This window comes from Canis lupus, chromosome 13, assembly GCF_003254725.2.
Source record: "Canis lupus dingo isolate Sandy chromosome 13, ASM325472v2, whole genome shotgun sequence".
NCBI lineage: Eukaryota > Metazoa > Chordata > Mammalia > Carnivora > Canidae > Canis > Canis lupus.
The window spans coordinates 62,751,064-62,765,054 of NC_064255.1; the positions used below are offsets into that span (position 1 = coordinate 62,751,064).

The following is a 13,991-nucleotide window of genomic DNA, read 5'->3' on the forward strand; positions in this document are numbered from 1 at the left end:
TGTAGTTTTTAAGGTATAGATCCTTTACCTCTTTGGTTAGGTTTATTCCTAGGTATCTTATGCTTTTGGGTGCAATTGTAATGGGACTGACTCCTTAATTTCTCTTTCTTCAGTCTCATTGCTTGTGTACAGAAATGCCATTGATTTCTGGGCATTGATTTTGTATCCTGCCACACTGCAGAATTCCTGTATGAGTTCTAGCAATCTTATGGTGGAGTCTTTTGGATTTTCAATGTACAGTATCATTTCATCTGCAAAGAGGGAGAGTTTGACTTCTTCTTTGCCTTGTATTTCTTTTTGTTGCCTGATTGCTGAGGCTAGGGTTTCTAGTACTATGTTGAATAGCAGTGGTGAGAGTGGACATCCCTGTCTTGTTCCTGATCTTAGGGGAAAGGCTCCCAGTGCTTCCCCATTGAGAATGATATTTGCTGTGGGCTTTTCATAGATGGCTTTTAAGATGCTGAGGAATGTTCCCTCTATCCCTACACTCTGAAGAGTTTTGATCAGGAATGGATGCTGTATTTTGTTAAATGCTTTCTCTGCATCTATTGAGAGGATAATATGGTTCTTGATTTTTCTCTTGTTGATATGATCACTAATGGCTTTACGAATGTTGAACCAGCCTTCCATCCCGGGGATAAATCCCACTTGGTCATGGTGAATAATCTTCTTAATGTACTGTTGGATCCTATTGGCTAGTATCTTGTTGAGAGTTTTTGCATCTGTGTTCATCAAGTATATTGGTCTATAATTCTCCTTTTTGGTTGGGTCTTTGTCTGGTTTTGGAATGAAGGTGATGCTGGCCTCATAGAACAAGTTTGGAAGTACTCCATCTCTTTCTATCTTTTCGAACAGCTTTAGTAGAATAGGTATTACTGCTTCTTTAAACGTTTGATGGAATTCCCCTGGGAAGCCATCTGGCCCTGGACTTTTGTGTCTTGGAAATTTTTTGATGACTGTTTCAATTTCCTCCCTGGTTATCGGCCTGTTCAGGTTTTCTGTTTCTTCTTGTTCCAGTTTTGGTAGCTTATGGTTTTCCAGAAATCCGTCCATTTCTTCTAGATTGCCTAATTTATTGGCGTATAGCTGCTCATATATGTTTTTAAAATCATTTGTAAAAAAATAAAAATAAAAAAAAGAATAAAATCGTTTGTATTTCCTTGGTATTGGTGGTGATTTCCCCTTTTTCATTCATGATTTTATTAATTTGAGTCTTTTCTCTTTTGTTTTTAACAAAGCTGTCTAATGATTTCTCTATCTTATTAGTTCTTTCAAAGAACCAACTCCTGGTTTTGTTGATCTGTTCCACAGTTCTTCTGGTCTCAATTTCATTGATTTCTGCTCGAATCTTTATTAACTCTCTTCTTCTGCTGGGTGTAGGTTTTATTTGCTGTTCTTTCTCCAGCTCCTTTAGGTGCAAGGTTAGCTTTTGTATTTGATTTTTTTCCAGTTTTTTGAGGGATGCTTGTATTGCAATGTATTTCCCTCTCAGGACTGCTTTTGCTGTATCCCAAAGATTTTTAACATTTGTATCTTCATTCTCATTAGTTTTCATGAATCTTTTTAATTCTTCTCTAATTTCCTGATTGACCCTTTCATCTTTTAGCAGGATGGTCTTTAACCTCCACGGGTTTGAATTTCTTCCAAATTTCTTCTTGAGATTGAGTTCAGGTTTCAAAGCATTATGGTCTGAAAATATGCAGGGGACAATCCTAATCTTTTGGTATCAGTTAAGACATGATTTGTGACCCAGTATGTGGTCTATTCTGGAGAAAGTTCCATGTGCACTTGAGAAGAATGGGTATTCAGTTGCATTTGGATGTAAAGTTCTGTAAATATCTGTGAAATCCATCTGGTCCAGTGTATCATTTAAAGCTCTTGTTTCTTTTCTTCCCCCTCTTCTACTACCCTTTAAAAATTTGTATTGCCAGTAGTCTGTTCTTGGCCTTTTTTCTTTCTTATTTTACACATATAGTCCAAGATGGCTGGCCCGTGGTTTCAAGAGTAGAATTCAGTGGTTCATCACTTATATACAACACCCAGTGCCCATCACAAGTGCCTCCTTCATGCCCATCACCCATCTACCCCATCCCCTGCCCATCTCCCTTCTAGCAACCTTCAGTTTGTTCTCTATCATTAAGAGTTTGTTTCATGGTTTGCCTCTTTTTCCAGCCTATATTCATCTGTTTCATTTTCTAAATTCCACTGGTGAGTGAAATCATATGTTGTCTTTTTCTGATTGATTTCGCTTAGCATAATACACTCTAACTCCATCCCTGTCTTGCAAATGGCAAGATTTCATTCTTTTGATGGCTGAGTATTATTCCATTGTATTTATATACTACATCTTCTTTATCCAGTCATCAGTCAATGGACACTTGGGCTGCTTCCATAATTTGGCTATGGTAAATACTGCTGCTGTGAACATAGGGGTGCATGTGTCCCTTTGAATTAGTATTTTTGTATTTAAGTAAGTATCTAGTAGTGCAGTTTCTGGATCATAAGGTAGTTCTATTTTTAACTTTCTGAGGAAGCTCCAAACTGTTTTCCAGTAAGCCCCATCATTTCTCAACTACATTTTCTCAATAACCCCCAAATATCTTATATATCATTTCCCCAAATACTTCATATTCTCTCACTTCCAGGATTTTTTATGTATGAAGATGAACAATTTTGGAATATTATTCCTCTTCATTAGTTTCCAAGCAACTTTTATTTGTCTTTCAGGACTCAAATTGTTTAATATCTACACTCTGACCTCCATCCAGTCTGGATTTCCAATCTTTTTCCTTCCAGAGTGTCACATATGTGCTTCTCTTACAACTTCCATTATACTGCATTATGATTGTTGTTTACTTATTTGACTCTAATTATATTGTGAGTTTAAGTTTAGAGATTAACTTATTCATACACACATGTACATAATTATTTGTGTATTATTATTTAAATAAATATGTTAAATATGTAAGCTTAATAGTAATATTATAGCAATATATGTGGTAAATTATAGGGACAAAACGTATTCTAAGCTGGAATCCTAAAACAATAGCAACAATAGCAAGACAATAAAACCTTCATTTGTATTTTGTGGAGCTAACCATGGAAACAATAATATCATCTGTCTCCCCTAAGTTGTTTAAGAGATGTTTAAAGAGCTTGTTGACACTTAAGTAAGGTCAAATAGAGAAACCTTCTTTTTTAGAACAAGTCACTATAAATGACCTTTTGGTCTCTCAGTTTGCCAAGGATAAAGCAACACATGATGCCAAGTTTTTCTCTGGCTTTCTAGTAATAGCAATAAAGATAAATAAGTTCAGAATGAAGTCATCAAGAATAACTGCTCCTTTTTATGTTTTATAGAGCCAGCTTATGAACTATACCTGTTCTTCACAGTCAATCCCATCCAGTAAAATTGCTCCATGCTGTGCTCTGCCTGTGCCGTTCCAAGGGGAATGCATTATCAACTCAGAAAATGATGATAAACCTGATCTTCCATCCTTGCCCCTCAGCAGATTTACAGAAGATCGATTTGTATGCAAACAATTTTCCGACAAGCAAGACGACTTCTTGCAAGAGTAATACAGATTTTTGTAAAGTCTTAGTAAGGGAATATTATATTTATGGATTTTTATGGGAAAGATTGAAGACTTGAATGATCAGAGGCTAGCCCATGATGTAAATGAGTGACTACATGGGAACTGTGATCAAGAGGAGATGCTTGATGGAGTCTAACATGGCAGCTACCTATACAGTTCCAGCCACTCATTAGCATATATGAATGAAGGCTTTGAGTGGTTAGGTCTACTGTATTTTGAAAGAAGCTGGAAATTGCTTGATCTTTAAACGTTGACAACGAATACAGGAATTTTTTAACACAGTATGGGTCAAGCGTTTGCAAACTTTGCCCTAAGGTACTCACCCCTAGGTAAGGGCTTCAGATTGGTGTGCCTGGAGAGCTCTTCTATTCTAATTAATTTAATAACTACTACCAAAGCCATGGTGTGGCACTTAAAAGACTAGAGAGATGGAATATTAACATCTCCAGTGTCCATTCAGAAATGCATATTAATTTGTGCAAGACAAACTGATTTCGGTATGTAATATTAAAACAATATTGCTGTGTGATTGAAGTATTTCCTAAGTCATTTTGTGAAGCATTATTTGGAGCAATTAAACTCCAACAAAGCATAAGAATCTGAATTTTCCTCAAAGCTCTTTGTAGGATGATTTTAACTATATTTCTGAAAATACATTTGATACGGCTTATAAAAGTAAATGGCACTGCCTGAACCCACTCATTCCTAAATTTGCATTTGGTACCAGAGAAGTCGATAGGTACAACTTCCTAGTGGAAATCACATTCAGCCATGAGTTAGGAGACTAGAGTTCCAAGCCTAGCTTTGTTGTGCATAAACTTTGGAATGTAGGTCAAGCCACTTAATTTCCTTAGGCTCTTGTGTTCCAACTACTAACTCAGGTGGTTGGATAAGATCCCTTCCAAGATGTCTTTTATTTTTCTGTGATTCCTTTGTAAATATTCTAGGGTCCAAATTTCTTGTAACCCAGAAGAATGTGTAGATTATGCTTGGACTACTCAAGCTTGAAAGCTTATCTAGAAAAGAGGAGAAGATGGCAATTTAATACTTAGCTAGTACTTTCTATCAAAAAATATCTAAAACTTTTATAATCTTGCCTCAAAGATGATTGAAGATGATGTACTCTCATCCAAACACTGGATATTAATTTCTCATAAAAGTAAGTAGTGACGCTGAGCCAGGAACTATCCCTAATCAGATTGTTTTAATTTCAAGTTCTGAATCGGACACCACTCCTGTCTGACTTCGGAAAAATCATGTAGGTTTATTGATTCCATTTCCTTATCTCAAAATGTAGTCAATAAAACCTCCCTGCCATCCTCCCAAGGTTTCCAAATGCCTAAAATCAGTTAAAATATTGGATAAATTTCATAATAATGATTGGCTTTTGAAAGAAAACTCATGGCTTTTGAATTTTACTGTTTCTAATATGGTTTATGTGGGTACAGGTTTCTTTATGAATATTCAAGAAGACATTCAGAATTGGCAGTTCCAGTGATTTTAAGAGTGGATACAGTATATCAGAATTTATTGGCAAAATGCTGTAAATTAGAAAATCCTCTGGAATGCTATAGCCATGGGGTAAATTCCTTTTTATTTTTTAACTTGTTGCTCATTAGCCATTACCAACATAGGAAAAATTCCAGTGCTATTAGTAGTGCCATATTTTGTAAAATAATTGTGCGTATTCTTGCTAAGTGCCAACACTGCACAAGAAGTATGATTTCCATCTAAACCAAAGGCCACATCATCATACAACTCTGTACATGAGTCATTGTCATATAGATTCTATGATTCATGAAAACTTCTCTGTGCGATCTTCTCTTTTAATGGGTGTCTGCTTGGCACTGTAGCAGGAAACAAAAAAGCACAGGATATTAGGGTAGGGAAAGGTTGACTATTTCCATTAAGCAGTCCTAGAAACTGTCCCTGTTTCAGGCCAGAAATCATATTGTTCACAGGCAGCAGCTCTGTGATGCATGTGACATGAAGAAAAGCAGGTGACCTTACCTATCTGACCAGAAGATCACTTATCCTTGGATTACCAGGAGCCAGGTGGTTCTGGCTTTTGTTATTCTAAGCAATGGTTTACATATTCACAGAGGGTGGGGTGGTGGTAGAGGATTGAAGGCATCTCTTATCCAGTCTGCGCTCAAGCAGGTTCATCTACCACCTTTCTGTTCCCAGAGAGAAGAATCAATGAAGGTAATTTATTCCCCTGTAAGTGAGCACTCTTGGCAGCCCCAGTAGACCTCCGCAATAGTCATTATTGATAATAGCACCTTCAGGGACATGGATGTTTAGAGTTCACAAAGTAACTTTACAACCAGTGTCCCATTTTATCCTAACACCAGCCCAGTTACATGGGAAATGCCAGAATTATTAACTGCATTTTATAGATGAGAGTATAGAGTTTTAGAAGGCTTGAAAGACTTGCCCAACATCACACAGGCAGTAAGGACAAGGCTAAGGGTAAAGTTCAGGCAAACAGTTTGCAAATCTGCTAACATTTTCGCTGTAACAAACACTGGTTAGTAAGATCAGATAGACTGGGTCTTTTAAGTTATGATAACTGATCCTCTTAGTGAAGAGCTAAGCCTGAAAGGTCACTTGTATTTTCCCAGTGGAACTTTATGTGTGTGGTTGAAGCACTCTTTGAACTAGCAGTTAGTTCTGAGAATTCCATTTGCTTTGCTTCAATGTGTATTTGTGAGGTGTTTTACTAAATAGGAGGCTGTTACATGTTTTTATTAAACTGTGACTTTTTAATATGTATCTGTATTTCTATGCCTATATCTGTATCTTTGTATCTAATGCTATTTATGTAAAAAGGCTGTATTATAACCACACACTCTGACCAAACTAGGCCTGTAAACTACTTTTAAGGATCTCTTTTTGGCTTGATGAATGATGTGCATTATGCTTGTAAAATACACCATTTCTACCCACACATGAGTTTATATCACCAGAAACTAAATATCACTCTTGTGGTGCTTCTTTTCTCCACAAAGTACATGGCCATTCCTGTTTTACAAAAACATGTTTTTCAAGACTTGCGAGATCACTAAGTAAATAAAGCCCTGGGTTTAGGAAAACAGTTACATTGAACTTTTACAGAAGACGGTTTTGCAATCTTACCTCAAGATACGCTGTTACAGTGATAATCACTGAATGTCTTTATTTTCCAGAAAGAGATGTTCCAAAGAGTGATTCGTGAAAGCCACGAGCGTGTAAAAAATCATTGTGATTTACATGAGAAATTAGGAGACGCTTACTTCCATGACAGGTATGCTTTCAAGATATTGTCCAGATTTATACTTGTGAGTTTTTGTTAACTCCTGATGCTGAGAGTTGCTGAGTCTACATCCAACCTTAAAATCTCAGAGGCCAAAGAAAAAATTAAATGAGTCCAAAATTAACCTAGCTATCTTTGTCTTGATGATACAAATGTCCACATAGTCTCAAGTGTTTTATGTGGCTTTCTAGGCCGGTTTCTGGATTCTGGTCAATATCCAGAGGTTAGGGAACCAAGCAGGCCCTGGCTGCCTTCCTGTACTCTCTTTGGGGTCTTCTCCCTCCCAACTGGACATTTATTTTGGGGTTTCACCTGCAGTTTTAGGGTTGCTTTGTCAGTTTCAAGTCATGTCATATAGTAAATTTAGTATTTTCACCATGGAGAGTAGAGATGAATAGATACCATAACTATTTGCCAGAGAGAATACCCGAATCCCTTGTGTGCAGAGAGACTGGTAAGTCTGTTGTCTTTCAAAGATTAATATGCTAAAAACCAAAAACCAGTTTTTAGTCATCTTTAGAGTCTTACTGTAATAGTCTATTTAGAAGAAGAGTGTTGAGAAAAAATCAATTTGAATAGTGTCCCATAAATTGAGCTTAAAATTAAGACTCTACTTACCTTACATCTGCTATTGTCCCATCAGCCAAAGTAAGTCATATGGCCAAACTGAGCCAAGAGGTAGAGAAATAAACTCAACCTCCTGATTGAAAGATCTGCGAAATATTGTGTCCATTAAAAAAATACATATTTCTCACAACATGACTTGATTTGGCTAATGAAATGCTAAAATTTGGGGAGCAGAAGCTTTAACAACCAATGCAGACTTTCCTATTTTCTCCTTTTCTTCTTACACAATAGCCAGATACATTTGAGATGGTAGCTCATCTATCTGCTTTGGTTCCACAATGATCCAGATAAGCAGAACCACCATGCCAAATTGCACCAGACATGTGGCTTGAGTAAGAAATAAACCTTTGTGGTCTGAAGCCATGCAACAAGGTTGAGGTTTTTGTTATTGTTACAAAACCTAGTGTATTTAAACTAATACAAAAATTGTGCAGGAATTAAGTGATATTTTAAAATAACAAATAAATACATAAATAAAATTAATGTCCAGAATAATGGGTCCAGAAAAATTATTTTCTCAAATAGAATATTTGGCTTATTACTTCTATATTGTGTTCAGTTGCTACTGTCTAGTTTAAGGATTAGGTCTATGGTTCTCAAAATTTAGAGTACATCAGAATTACCTGGAGGACTTGTTAAAACACAGCCCTGTCCCCAGAGTTTCTTTTTCAGTAAGTCTGGGATGGGGCCTGAGAATTTGCATTTCTAGTAAGTCCCCAGGGCTGCTGATACTGCTAGTCCATTAGTTACACTCTGAGAACCACTGGATTAGGTTTCCTGTTCATTGGATGCTACAGCTAAATTCTTTCCCCAACTCCACTATAATATAAATGTAATGATTGATTCTGATTGTTTGTTGTCTTCAAACCAGGTCAGTAGAGACTTTCTCCTTAAAATCTGTCTCATATCCCTCTATTTCCAGAACCACTCTCAGTGCAGGCTATCACTATCTCTCACCTGGATTTCTGGAATGGCCTTCAACTGCTTTTTCCCTCACATCACAACTTGCCCATTTTCATTCGTTTTTTTAAATGGCAACTACAAATATTTTAAGAACAATGCAAATCTGAATCTGTAACTAAGCTTTCTTCCTTTGCCTGTCTCCAGTCCCCCGTCACTAACCCCCTCCGCAAAAAACAAACAAAACAAAACAAAAAAAAACCCACAAAGCCAAAACACAATCACATTCCCACTTTCACTCCCCTTCACCTGACTCACTTTATGTTATTGTTAGATCTTAGCTCACATGCCATTTCCTCCAGGAGGCCTGCCCGACCTCCCTGGGATCAGATTAGATGCCATTCTCTGTGTACCGTCAGTGCCTACAGTCACTACATTGAGCGTACCTGCTATCTCACCCATTAGGGTGTGAGCCCCATGAAAGTAGAGCCTATTTGCTGATTGTTGCTGTCCCCCTATTCCTACACGTTATAGACTACCAACACGAGCTTTAATGGCCGTGTATACATTTATTTCTGAAGCTATTTACTAAGTCTGATTTTGTAGCCATACATATTAGCTCTCATAGTGTCTGTGATAAGTACTTCTTCCCAAAAGGATCATAGTAATGTGTGATGTGTGAAGAGGATTCCAGGTATACTGAATAAGTAATCGGGCCATTAGAATAAGGACTAAAACTATTTAAACCCTGTTTAATGCTTTGTTCAACTTAAGCTAGAGATTGTCAAATAATGAGGAAACTCTAGAATTCTTCATTTTAGGCAAATAGTCATTGCCAGGAGTAAGAGAAAATTATTCTTTCAGGCTCATAATCCTTTATACTAAGAAGGCCCCACAACTATCTGCACAAGAGTTGGTTATGTTCACGAAGAATATGGCAGCTGCTGCCACCAAATGTTGCCCTCTTAGAGATGAGCAACAATTTGCCTGCATGGAGGACTTGGTAAGTACATCCATGACTTCATGTTTGCCTGTTCTTGAAGTCCTAATCTCCAGTAATCAATCTCATGTTTTTGGATGCTTCTGTGATCTCTCAATAGAGCTTAATATTCCCATCCCCAGAAGAATTTCTTTTAGGCCAGCTCATGCCAATTGTCTTGATTAGCAGCAGAGGTAAGATGGTTACTTCCTTAATGGTGGTGGTGTCAGACTCAATGAGTCTTTGCTTGGATCATACCCCAGGGTCTAATTCTTGGATTTGCAATTCTCTGTGACACCAGCTGGCTGTCCTACAGTTTAACTCATTCTGACACTATCTACCTGATGATAGTGTCAGATCCCACAGGTTAAGGGCTCAGTCCTATAAGACTGCTCCCATCCCGCTTCAGATAACAACCGCAAGTTCAGGTTGCTCCCTATGATTCTGACTGATCAGCTATAAATCTAAGATTCCCATGACCACATCCTCAGTTCTGATTAATTTGTTAGAGCAGTTCATAAAACTCAGAGGAACACTTGCTTAAATTTACCAGATAAGTAAAGCATATGGTAAAGGAAATAGGTGAACTTCCAAATGAAGAGATACATAAGGTGAGGTCTGGGACCATCCTGAGTACAGAAGCTTCTGTTCCTGCAGAGTTAGGGTGTGTCATTCTCTTAGTATATGGATGGGTTCACCTACCTGGGAGCTCTCCAACACCCATACTGTTGGGATTTTATAAAAGCTTCCTTATGTATACATAATCAATTATTAACTCCATTGCCAGCCCCTCTCCCCTCTCTTAAGAATGGGAGGGTGGTGCTGAAAATCCAAGCTTCTGATCACGGCTTGCTGACTGAGGTCAAAAATCAAATATTTATATTTTCTATTATCTCACATCAAACTCACAAGTGTTAAATTTATTAGAATAACACCAGTGTGTCCATTTACAATGAGAAATGTCTTTCCAATGGCACAATAATTGGGCCTAATAACTAGAGGACACTTCTTCCTGAATCAAAATACTTAGGAAGTTGAATTAGAATATGGTTAGTTGTGCAAATGGAATTAGAAGAAGGGAACGGATAGTCTTAAGGGATATTTCTTCGAGGCTATCCTGAAGAATGAGAAATTATGTCTTCCTCACAACGGAGAACATCCCTCCAGACCCCTGTATGCTCATTTCTCCAAGATGTAGTTTCCAGATCTCTCTCAAGTGGTATTCTTTTAACACTACTGAATTCTTGTTTGGTGACAGATTTCTCTGCCTTATGTTCTTGATAGAACATCTTTCTGCTAAATTTGTCTTTCTTCTGATAAAATAAAATATTTTGATTGCAGATTTTAAAAAAATTTAATCACCTAGCTCTCTCTCCCTTTTATTTTACTATAAATTTTTAAAATCTAGTCATGCCTTTCTTGAGGAACTCTTTCAATTACACTTATGTGTTCCTAAAACCTTATTTTTCTTTCAAAATTTTATTTATTTATTCATGAGAGACACAGAGAGGGAGACAGAGACACAGGCAGAGGGAGAAGTAGGCTACATGCAGGGAGCCCGACATGGGATTCGATCCCGGGTCTCCAGATCACGACCTGGTCTGAAGTTGGTGGTAAACCTCTGAGCCACCCGGGCTGCCCCTAAAACCTTATTTTTAAGTGATCTCTTTGGTACATTTAAAAATGACAAACTCATACATGAAATGTTGATGCTAACTGGTCTCAATTATTTTATCCCCAAATATATAAATGATCAGGAATTTGGGTAGTCATACTTGGAAAGGCATATAGGCAGGCTTGCAGACAGCATCAGGATAAGAATCAGACACACAAGGAGCAAGGCAAGATGACAGTTCTAGAAGAAGACAAGGAAATGAAAGAGATAACTGAAATAGGATCCAAGAATTTCTTACATCATTCATTCATTCATCCATTCATTCATTCATTCATTCAATAAATACTCATCAAGCACCTACCATATGCCAAGTTCAGTGGTGGTTACAGGTATTCATTAAAGAAATAGAAACAAATTGGATTTGAGCTTTTTAATTTGAACTCCACTCATCAATTTTACATTTGAATCAAATTAATAGTACTGTTGACTTGAGGCTTGCTTTTAATTTATTTATTTATTTATTTATTTATTTATTTATTTATTATAGTCACAGAGAGAGAGAGAGAGAGAGAGAGAGAGAGGCAGAGACACAGGCAGAGGGAGAAGCAGGCTCCATGCACCAGGAGCCGGACGTGGGACTCGATCCCGGGTCTCCAGGATCGCGCCCTGGGCCAAAGACAGGCGCTAAACCACTGCGCCACCCAGGGATCCCTTGATTTTAATTTAAAAAAGCATAAGAAACTCCTACCTTAAGTCAACACTGGTCTATAAGCTGGACTGGGAAGGAACGTAGAGGTGGAATCCAAGTGAACTCAGCTTATTGAGAGGAAGAGGGGGGACAAGTCTGGGAACCAGACTGCATCTGACACTCCTACTTTTTCTCAAACAGTGAAATCTAGGCCAAATTAGTAGAAACCAGAATTTGAGAATGCTTAGGAGTCTTATTCTCTGTGGAGTAAAAAAAGAAAAAAGAAAAAAAATAATTACCAAACCTTATGGCTCTTATTTTAATTCTCTTCTGAGAAAGGCAAAACTAATTCTTGGAGCTTTATGCAGAAGACATGAGGCAGAGCCTATCAATGCTGCTGTGGGCCACTGCTGTGATGACTCATATGCCTTCAGGAAGCCATGCTTTGATGATCTGCAAGTTGATCGAACTTACATTTCTCCTCCTTTATCCTGTGACCAAGTCATCAGCCTTAAAGAGAACTTGTGCAAAGCTCAGGAGGAGGAATTCCAAACTGAAAAACAAAAGTAAGAATCTTTGTTTAATTTGTTCATTAATTTGTTCTGCCAACAAGGGATCCGGTATAGAGAACTGTAAACTGGGCCCAGATATAAGTATTATGCAATGAATGGATCAGTTAAATGTTACATTGAAGGTCAACTAGAATTGAGAATATTCTGCAGTTTTGCAATATGGCTATCGTGGGTTGTTTCCTCAATTAGAACATTTTTTGAAGTCTATTGATCAGAAAATATTGACAGAGAAGTATACTAACGTATTTTTCCTAAAATGGGAAATTTGGAACATTTGTAAGTGTGTGTGTATATTACATATACATATATAATGCATATGAAAACATTTATAAATTAGACAATTTTATGAATATGTTATTATTTTGCAAAGTGTTATTCTGATTTGGTTGCCGTTACCAATACTGAAGCCTAGTGGTCAGAAATGTTGCCAGTAGAATACAATGTCCAGACATTTAAGCAGAGTTTCCCAATATGCAATCTATGTGAAAAGGGCTTCTGGATGAAGTCAGTAATGGAGTATGTAGGTTGACTGGAGAGTCTGTTGACCTGGGCCAGTCTCAACCATTCTCAGCTGGGCTTGCTCAAGAGTCAGCTGCTAAGTGAGCTGGGAGCTGGTTGGCCTAAGATGGCCTTGTCTAGGATGCTTTGTCTCTGCTGCACGCGATCTTTTTGCCCCCAGCAGGCTAACCCAGGCTTCTTCACGATAGCCGGGAGAAGGTGGATGTGTGGAGGTCTCTTGAGGCCCACGTTTGAGACCCTGCATGTAAGGTAGGATAGGGCCAGCCCAGATGAAAGGGGTATAGAAAAAGACTTCATTTCTTGATAGGAAGAGTTGGAAAGTCACATTGTAAAGGTCATGAATACAGAGAAAGATGGACAATGGGTCTATTTTTTGTAATCAATCTGCCACATGTGGATCATTAAAGCAGTTGTCAAAACTACAGAAAATTATAAATGGTGGAAAGAGAGGTGATTAACTGGGTCTGAAGTCATCAGAATTGAGGGAGAATAAGACTCTCTCTATGTGGCAGGAATAAGTAGGGATGAAAAATGTTAGAGTTTGATAATATGTACTCAAAGGAGCTATGGCTTTTTTAAAAGAGGATGCAGAGGGCAGCCTCGGTGGCACAGCAGTTTGGCGCCGCCTGCATCCTGGGGTGTGATCCTGGAGACCAGGAATCGAGTCCCACGTCGGGCTCCTTGCATGGAGCCTGCTTCTCCCTCTGCCTGTGCCTCTGCCTCTCTCTGTGTGTCTATGAATAAATAAATAAAATCTTTAAAAAAATAAAAAAATAAAAGAGGATGCAGAGAAGAGAAGCTGGAAGCAGTAGGAGACTTAGATACTAAGGTAAGTGGAGTTCAAGCAAAAAGAGCTCCTCTTGGAAGGTCCTGGGGGAAGCTGTGTCCTCTGGGGAGCCTCATGTTTTCATGTAGAGCAAGACGGAGGAAGAGAAGCTTCAGAAGAGAAGCTGTGGATATAGGGACGTTTTCTTGAGAAAGCCTCAAGTTACAAAAGAGACAGAGGATCAGGAGAGCAGTAGATGGGTCAGATTAGGAATGTACAAATGTCAGTATGATGACAGATGACCTGAGAGGCTCAGATTTCAGACTCTGACTGAGGCTGAGGTGACTGAGGCATCAGGGGCTTGGCTGTAGAAGTAGCAAATCAGCACACCCAACTGTAGGCAGCTGATTTGCCCTTTGCCACTGAGAGCATGA

At 38.2% G+C, this 13,991-nt stretch overlaps 1 protein-coding gene across 2 annotated transcripts in view; it reads left to right on the top strand.

Annotated features, from left to right (window-relative positions):
- LOC112652257 (alpha-fetoprotein-like) overlaps positions 1 to 13,991 on the top strand; it is a 53,414-nt gene that overhangs the window by 18,824 nt on the left and 20,599 nt on the right. The window contains exons 8-12 of one of the 2 annotated variants that reach the window (XM_025435766.3): positions 3,361 to 3,575; positions 5,045 to 5,177; positions 6,785 to 6,882; positions 9,283 to 9,421; positions 12,040 to 12,266. In XM_025435766.3, the coding sequence (XP_025291551.3) occupies positions 3,361 to 3,575; positions 5,045 to 5,177; positions 6,785 to 6,882; positions 9,283 to 9,421; positions 12,040 to 12,266 (812 nt within the window). The remainder of the gene's footprint in view (positions 1 to 3,360; positions 3,576 to 5,044; positions 5,178 to 6,784; positions 6,883 to 9,282; positions 9,422 to 12,039; positions 12,267 to 13,991) is intronic. The other variant, XM_035720597.2, reaches the window with a different exon arrangement.